The 8,905-nt window shown below is 48.7% G+C and overlaps 1 protein-coding gene across 1 annotated transcript in view; it reads left to right on the top strand.

Annotated features, from left to right (window-relative positions):
• Positions 1-747: 747 nt before the first annotated feature.
• ADAMTS16 (ADAM metallopeptidase with thrombospondin type 1 motif 16) overlaps positions 748-8,905 on the top strand; it is a 118,047-nt gene continuing 109,889 nt past the window's right edge. The window contains exons 1-3 of the mRNA XM_054984903.1: positions 748-819; positions 1,253-1,352; positions 8,011-8,336. Coding sequence (XP_054840878.1) covers positions 748-819; positions 1,253-1,352; positions 8,011-8,336 — 498 coding nt within the window. The remainder of the gene's footprint in view (positions 820-1,252; positions 1,353-8,010; positions 8,337-8,905) is intronic.

Genomic DNA, 8,905 nt, shown 5'->3' with positions numbered 1-8,905 from the left:
GGACCTGGGGATTGACCCCCAACAAGGTATTAGGCCATAAAGCCCACCCTTCAAAGGAGCGATTTCCTCCAGGGGAAGGATCTCTGCAGACTGGAGATCCGTTGTGATTCTGGGAGAAGTCCAGGCCCCACCTGGAGGTTGGCAACCTTACCCTATCTGCCTCTTCACTTTAGGCAGATAATGGAAGCACCCAACAGATTTGTCAGCCCCAGGTTGAGAAATTCCAGGAGATGGGGGGGGGGGGACCTGGGGAGCGCAGGTTTGGAAGGCATAAGGCTATAAAGCCCCCCCCCTTCCAGGGCAAGGATCTCTGCAGACTGGAGCGCGGGTGTGACTCCGGGAGATCTCCCGGTCCCACCTGGAGGCTGGCAACCGGGTCCCAGGCCGAGGCCCGCGTCCCGCCCTCCCCCCCTTCTGCTCGGCAGCGCCGGGGGAGGGGAGCAGGCGGCGGGCTGCCCTCCCCGCCTGGGCTGCCGCTGCCGCTGCGGCGGGGCTGGGAATGGAGCGCCGCACCTGGCGCGCCGAGCAGGCTGCCCGCGGCTGCCGCTGCTGCTGCTCTCGCGCCGGCCGAGGCTGCCCGGCTTAGCCGCGGGCGAGGCACCCCCACCGGCTCGGCTCCCGCCATGCCCGCCCGTTAGCCTCCCCTCCGCCGGGCGTGCGGGACGCGGGCGGCACTTGGCGGCTGGAGCGGCGGCGCGCTAGCCCAGAGCGGCGCTGCTGGCCAGGCTGGCCCGCCCGGGCGGGAGGATGCGCGGCGGCGGCGGCGGCGGCTTCGCGGCGCTGCGGCTCCTGCTGCTGCTGGTGCAAATTGCGCTCCGGGTAGGTCCTCCGGCGCCGGGCTGCAGAGCTTGGGGGGCGGCATTGCTGGTGTTCCGTCCCTTGGGGTTGACCCCTTGGGAATAATGGGTTCAAAAGGGCGCACCTAAACAGTTTCCCCCTTTCCGCTTCGAGGGCATTAATTTGCAAAGGGCATGAATTCAACTTCGAGGGCATTAATTTGCAGACTTTCCACTTGCATAATTTCAACTTGTAGAGCATTGCAAGTGTCTCTACAGATCCAATCCTCTCTATCATAATGCATTTCTTGACGCTTGCAAGCTCAGCCCCTGGAAATCCAGTAGGTCTCTAAGAAGACTGGGCTCGAATCTTGCTCACTTACCCCGTGTGGCCCTAAATTCGCTGCTGTGCTCCTTTTTATTTTCGATTTTAACTGTCTTTATTGACCTCCTGGCATCTCTTGTTGTTCCTCCAGGGCTCACCTGTGGCATGTGTGGCTGAACCAGCCGCTAGGAGCCAATCCCTTCTCCTTCCCTCCAGGAGCTCCGAGCAGCTGGACTTTGCAGAAGATGGTGGTAAGTCAACAGGGAGCTTTGAATAATTCCCATGCCTGGAGAATGAATAACACTTGGGATGATCAAAGTGTATCCCAGAGGAGAAGGCTCTGGAAGTGGATTGATTCGACTGCCTTGAGAATTCCTTGTGCTAACACTTGACTGATAAGAAATGACCCTCTCTCCATTCAACAGCTGTGGGCAGAGCATTACAACTTCAGTGCGCGGTTTTTAAAAAATGCTTGGTTGAGGTTTTAGCTAGTATATTCAGCGGTTGTGTATGCATAGCCCAGCCATGCGTGTTCCTTGGATCTCAAGACGGTGTGAAATTTGGACTGCTTAACGTTTGGGTTCTCGGTTGGTTGGTGGTTCCTACAACGCACTGATTTGGAAGGTAGTTTGATTGGAACGAGGCTTCTGTTCTAAGCGTTACTTCCTTGGAAGTGAAGTCCATTGAAGTTGGTGATGTAATAAAATGTGTTGACGGCTTGGGGGTTCTTGGTTAAAGTTCTGCAGGGATTCTGGTAATTGCATTGGCAAATAAATGCATCAAACGGGATCCACTGACAAATCTGCTTTATGCAACCTTAAAAAGAATTCCTGCTGAACAGAAACAAAATCCCGAAATAAATATGCTTAGAATTTGGGGTATTTGTTTAAAAAAAAACAATCTTGTCACTTTCCACAGAGATGATTTCTGTTTTTGTGGGGAAAACACTTGCAGTGCCATCCTAAACAGAGTTGCACCGTTCTAAGTCCATTGGCATCAGTCGCCTTAGGGAGGAAGTACCTCTGCTTAGGATGGCACAGTCCAACTCGTATATTTATTTGTTGATATTTGTGAGTGTGGGTGACACTTGGTGTGTTGCTTTTGGTTTGTGTGAATAGATCATCACATGTGCACAATGCATAAAGCTAATTCTGAGGTGGCTTTCTTAAATTAAACGGTTATATTTGCAACCGGGCTTCCTTCCAGTTTTCCCAGTCTGGAGCTGCAACTTAAAACCTAACTGTAATAACTTAATGGATGAGGAAATAACACCCACACACATTCAAGCTAATGAATAACTGTTGCCCTAAGTGAGGTCTTGCCGTCTGGCTGTAGTAGCTCAATAAGTGTCCCAGCCAACTGCTGACTTGCCGCCTGGCGGAGGATAGCTGGAAGTCAAAATAGGGGATTATTAGCGATCTGAATATTGTTATACATATAATTGACGCCGATTTTCCATAATTATGACAAAAGGAAGTTCAGCTTTTTATTAGGCACATAAAAAGTCCAGATGTGCAATACCCTAATTCCATTTTGTAATAGTGTCATATCGTTAGAGGAAGTTTTGCAAGTGGAGTGCAGAAGGAACACTAGAGGGCGCTAGTGGGACCCTAACTATTCCAGGGAGTTAAGGGAAGATCCAGTTAGCATTAAAATAAGCATTACTCATTAATTTTATTGGGAGTGTTTATTTAAGAGGTTCTGGAGGTGGTATAGGTAAGCAGGAACTTAGTGGACTGTGTTCAGTGCATGACAGCTGCCAGAAGGGAACCACTGTGCATTTAATGCCTTCCTCCCTGGAAGAATATCTAAGGGCTCCACCACACTTTCTTTCTTTCTTTCTTTCTTTCTTTCTTTCTTTCTTTCTTTCTTTCTTTCTTTCTTTCTTTCTTTCTTTCTTTCTTTCTTTAAGTAGAGAAATCCTAAACAGGTCTATTCTGGTCTAATCTGTAGGGCTTTCTCCCTGAAAGATGCTATTAGGATTGTACTGTAAAATACTTTTTTTTTCTTTTGCCAATTTAGCTCCCAAGATTGCTTTACCAAGGACAAAAGGCAAATGGGTAGAAAGAGAGAAATTATAACCTTTTTCTCCGCAGTTGTTTTATTGCTGGAGGGGGGGGGAAACCCCAGGGCTATTTTTATCCCAGCTGGGAAAACCTAGTATTACCCTCAGTGGGGTAATAATAATAACAATAACAACAACAACTGCGCTTATATACTGTTCTTCTAGACAGATTCGTGTCCCACCCAGAGCAGCGAACAAGTTAGTGTTATTTTTATCCCCACAATGCAGCTGGGGAGCTGGGGGTGAGAGGAGCGCCTTACCCAAGGCCACCTACTGAGTTCATGGCAGTAGTGGGATTCGAACCAGCAGAGTGCTGATTTGCAGCCCAACCACTTAACCACTGTGCTCCTGGGGGGGGGGGGGAATATGGTACCCATATTTTTTTCCCAACAGGTGTCAATGCTGCTGGGGGAGGGGGAAGCATTTCCAACAAGAAAATGGGAGAGGAGGAAAGGGTTAAAGTTTCTCCTCCTCCTTGATAAGGCAATCCTAGCAGCTGAATTTCCCAAGGAGGGGAAACTATCAATTTAAAATAAAATGCATGGAAGAAAAATGAAATATGTCATTGAGCCCTTAGACTTACCTCTGTCATGACACAACAAAGGTATGCATTTCCCCATTGCTGCTACAGTATATTGTATTTTGCATTTATCCTGATTTAAAGTGGAGAATGAATGCTAGGCTTACACGGATGAAGAGCCTTTGAAATTTAAAAAAAGATTCACAGCCCACAGGCTGTGAGATTCTAAGCTCCCCGGAAGTAAAGACTCTTTAACAGTGGAAGAGCAAAACCGTGCACCACAGCCCTTTTCACACTACGTACCTGTTCCGGGAACTTTGCGAAATATCGGGCAAAAAACGCGGAAGATAGCATCTTCTCGCGAGAGTTTTGCACGATGTCGCGCAAAACTCTCGCGAGAAGACGCTATCTTCCGCGTTTTTTGCCCGATATTTCGCAACGTTCCCGGAACAGGTACGTAGTGTGAAAAGGGCCCATCTCTTTAACAGTGACGAGAACGCTGAAGTCCCTGCTTGTGTGGAGCTTCTGCTAGATTAAAGTGGAGGGGCCATGGGTCCATGGTAAAATACCTGCTTTGCATGCAGAAGGCCCTAAGGTCGATCTCTAGCTAGAAGGATCGGGTATTAGGTGATGTGAAGATCCAAAACCCTGGAGAGCGGTGCCAGCCAGATTAGACAAGGTTGCACTCAGCCAACCGAGGTTCTGTGACGGGCATCAGGTAGCTTCAGGTCTTCAAAGGGAAGACCTTTTAATTTTATAGTTCCATTGGAACCAACGGATGCTGCAATCTTGAGGATACTTTCCTGGGTGTAAATCCCCCTGGATAAAATGAGAATTGCTTCTGAGAGCCAAGCTACAAGTGACACCTGACACAGGTTGGACACTTGTCAGCTTCCCTCAAATTTTGATGGGAAATGTAGGCGTCCTGGTTTTACAGCTTGGCTCTCCATTACAGCTGCAAGACCGGGTTGCCTACATTTCACATCAAAACTTGAGGGAAGCTGACAAGTGTCCAACCTGTGTCAGGCGTCACTTGTAGCTTGGCTCTTAGTCAATGTGCTTCGACTGCTTCCTGCGTTGTTATTTTGATTCCGTAAAAGCCACTGTTGCTGGCGGTCCCGTTTCATTTGTGCTGTCACTTCGTGACTGAGAGTGAGCACACGCTCTGATGCCTGCACAATGACCTCACTCCCAGAAGTGCCATCATCACCTCGGCCGCGGGAGCGCTCCTATGCTCCATGCAGGGCCGATTCTGCCAGTTTGGGGCCAAAATCCGCCCCAAACGAAGCATGAGAATGCTCCCATGGACGGCGCAACAACGTTACTTCCAAGAGGGACATTGTCATGCCTGTTGGGAGCATACATACGGCGCATATTCCTGGGGTTCCTGCTCGTGGCGGGCAACCTCCATGAGCTTGCCACCTCCTGCCAATCTGGGCGATCAGTGGGCAAGGGTGCAACCCCCCGGGAGTTTGCCCGCCACTAATAGGCACCTGGGAACCCTCAACTGGTTCCCTTGGCAAAAATGGCTGCTTTGAAGGCTCTATGGCATTATCCTCCACTGAGGTCCCTGGCTTTTCCAAAGCCTGCCCTCCCAAGCTTCACCACGAAATCTCCAGGAATTTCCCAACCTAGAATTGGCAACCCCCGTCTGAGGTAAAAGCCAGCACATTTGTTTTGCAGCGTGGGTTTGGGAAGGCCTGGAATGCTTTCTGTTAGGAAAATAAAACTAAACAATTGCCTTGCAAGGAAATAATTGGGTAATCATCAAACACATAATTCAAAATATGACTTAGCAGCAGGTGGAGCAGAAAACTCGTGTCTTGGCTGTACCGCTTGGAGTTGAGAGGAATCTCCTACTTGAGTACTCCCCCATATAGAAAATTAACACTCCCTGGACATAGAAAACTGGCACATCAGGGGGAAGGAAGCTTGAAGTCTTTATCACATGATAGAGCATTTATTCGCATGGGAATTATTTTTGTGTGGAGAGTCACTCAAGTATGAGGCCCCCTCATGGTATAAAGTGGGATAGACCAGCAACAGTTTTATCTTTGTCCGCTTAGTGGTCCCTCAGTTAGAATCGAGCGATACGTTGTGCGCAGATTCACGACAGCTTTGTTTTAAAATTCTTCAACTCGGGTGACTTCTGGTCGAGCAGAGGATTGGAGAGATAAGTGGATCCTGTATCTTTTTCCCACTGAAAGGAAAAAACGGCTAGCGGAATGTGGGATAATTATGAGTGGGCTAACAGCTGCCAAGAAAAGGCCGAAGCAGCCTCTTCTACCTTCACAACAATACTTTTATTCTACCTGTTCCCCCTCAAAGTGCATTTTACTTTAAATTTTTTAAATAATAATTGCGGAATTGCACTTTGCATATCCTTTGGCTTTTAGTCTGTAAGGTTGCTGGAGAAGTGAAACTGACAGAGCCTTTGGGGAGGTGAAGATGAAATAAAGAAACCCTCTGAGGACTGATCACAGTGGCTCTGTAAAGAGAAGAAATTGACAAAGCCTTCCGATCTGCCTTTTAAAACTCGGCTTCCCAGCTAACATTGCATCTCCCTTCACTTGAACAGCCTCGTGTAATTCGTCTCGTGTGTTTTAGCTCAGAGTTTCTCTACACAAGACATCTGAGAGTCTCTCTCTACAGGTTACTAAGTACCTCTGTGTGTGGGGGGGGGATGCCCTCAAGTCAGAGTTGACATGGCGACCTAGGGACACTTAAGTGCAGGATTGTATGTGTAGTCCTCATTTCACGTGCCGGTTGTTCTCCCTTTGTGTGATCGCCTCTGCAAGTGATTCCGGAGGGCAAAGCAACAATTCAGTTCTGTTTTCACTGCTAGAACAAGTACTGTAGGCTGCTCTGAACTGCCAATTTGCATTTCTTTAAGGTGTGAGAAAGTGTCAAGATCTGCATTTCAGTAAACAGATGTGGGGGAAACTGGGATGCTTTTAGCATTTGAGGAGGAACTGATATACAATGTGTGAATGTTATTCATGGAAGCACATTGAAGCGTGACTGCCAGCGAGTGCATGGAAAGTTAGAGGGGGGGGGGGCACGTGAAATGAGGTATAGAGTCAAGTTACAAGTGATGCAGCTCATGTGAAGTGCACTTGATCAGCCCCGCAAGTTTAGCTGGGAAGTGTAGTCGGAGACTCCCTTGCAGCAGCTGCAGTGGCGATGAAGCTTCAGCTGCCCTTTATATGCCTGGTGCCTGCGCATGGCAGCTTGTGTGCATGGCCTGGCTGGGGGGTTGGGGTGGCAGCGGCAGCAGGAGCACAGGAGCACCTTCTGGATGGGCAGCGGTGAGGGAAAAGCAGTGGAGGGCAGCACGTGCCCCTCCTCCCGTGGCCTGCTGGAGCTGCACAGGGCCGGAGCACTGTTGCCGGGCACCTCCTGACACGAGGGCGGAGTGCAGCGCTGTGCCTGCCTGGCTTCATCCTTGCCCCGCGGCACTGCCACTCTCCCTGTCCTATGGCAGGTGCATCTGTCCACCTGTGCATGCTGGCGCCCCAGCTCCTGCAAGCGAGGAGGAAAGGCAGCCAGGCAGGCAGGAAGGAAGAAGCAGCCTCACCACTGCCACAGCCTGGCCGCCAGCCACCTAGGCCTCCGTGCCATGGCTCAGCCTCCTTGCGGAGCCCTCCAGCGCCTGGGAGCAGGCGGGGGAGAGGAGAGGAGCCAAGCGGCTGGAGCTTCACCGCTGCCACAGTTGCTATGGGAAGTAGTCTCCGACTCCACTTCCCAAGTAAACTTGCACAGACCTGCCACGTGAACTGCGTCACTTGTAGCTTGACTCTCGGTTGAGCATCCCTAGGTACTTTATAATGTGTAGAGAGAGTCTTTCACAGGAACACTTAAGTGAAAGATCTTACACTTGTTCTCCCGTTATGGATACACATGCACTGCAAGGGAGACAGAGTACGTTTGAATATAAAACCACACAGAAAGTAAGTAACTTGAGCATCCCCGTGTGAGATGTCTCGTGTAGAAAAAAGTCCAGTAGCACCTTTAAGACTAACCAACTTTATCGTAGTGTAAGCTTTCAAGAACCACAGCTCTCTTTATCAGATGATACATCTGATGAAGAGAACTGTGGTTCTCAAAAGCTTATGCTACAATAAAGTTAGTAAGTCTTAAAGGTGCTACTGGACTCTTTACTATTTTGCAACTACAGACTGACACAGCTAACTCCTCTGGATCTATGACCTTGTGTAGAAAGATTCACAGTTGTATGAAGGGTATGAGTGTGCCTGTGTGTGTTTGAGCCTGGATTCATCTCTCACATTGTGTTTTCTGATTCTATATCTTTTACCGATTCCAGACTATGATATTGTGACAGCATATGAGGTAGACCAAAATGGGGATTATATCAGTCATGCCGTGGCACACCACGAAAGGAGGAAGAGGTCTGCCTCCACGGGAGGAAGTGACTCGCTCCACCTGCGTTTCCAGGGATTTGGCCGTGACTTCCAACTTGACCTGAAGACTTCTGATTTCCTTGTGGCACCGGGATTTACAATACAGACATTGGCCAAAGGGAGAACCAAGTCAATACAGACCTACCCAGCGGAAGAGTTCTGCTTTTATCAAGGTGTCTTGCGATTGCACAAAAACTCATCTGTAGCACTTTCAACATGTGGAGGCCTGGTAAGTGAAGTGTATAACAAGCGGTACAATCTAAGAATCTTGATTTTTTTTCCTTAAAAAAAGGAAAGATGATTGTCAGAATTTGAATACAGCACAATTTATGTTGAACGGAGGTTCCTGCCCAGGCAAAACTTCTGTGGGAACTTTAGTAGAATGGCATTTTTCACATTATGTTTTAAAGTGAGCATTGAAGATGTTTCATAAGTAATAACAATGGCCATTTCCCCACGGTCTAAAAATAACTCGATACTCATGGAAGGCTGCTGGCTTCCTCGCGCAATTTTTGACGCCATCTGTTTACAAAATGGAGGCAGGCAGTGATGATGGCGCTTTCATGACTGCCTGCCTCCATTTTGACGGATGGCGACAAAAACCGCGCAAGGAAGCTGGCAGCCTTCCGTGTGTATCATGCTGTTTTTAGACCGTGGGGAAACAGTCAATGTGTACCCAGCAAGACATATCTAATACCACATGCATGTGCCAGTCTTGTACATTTCATATATGCACATAACCTACATTCATAAGAACATTTTGTTTGTTTGCTTTACTTCATTTATACCCTGCCTTTC

The sequence above is a fragment of the Eublepharis macularius genome, chromosome 7, assembly GCF_028583425.1.
Source record: "Eublepharis macularius isolate TG4126 chromosome 7, MPM_Emac_v1.0, whole genome shotgun sequence".
NCBI lineage: Eukaryota > Metazoa > Chordata > Lepidosauria > Squamata > Eublepharidae > Eublepharis > Eublepharis macularius.
Note: the sequence above shows the minus strand (reverse complement) of the source record. Positions and strands in the feature narration are given on the sequence as shown.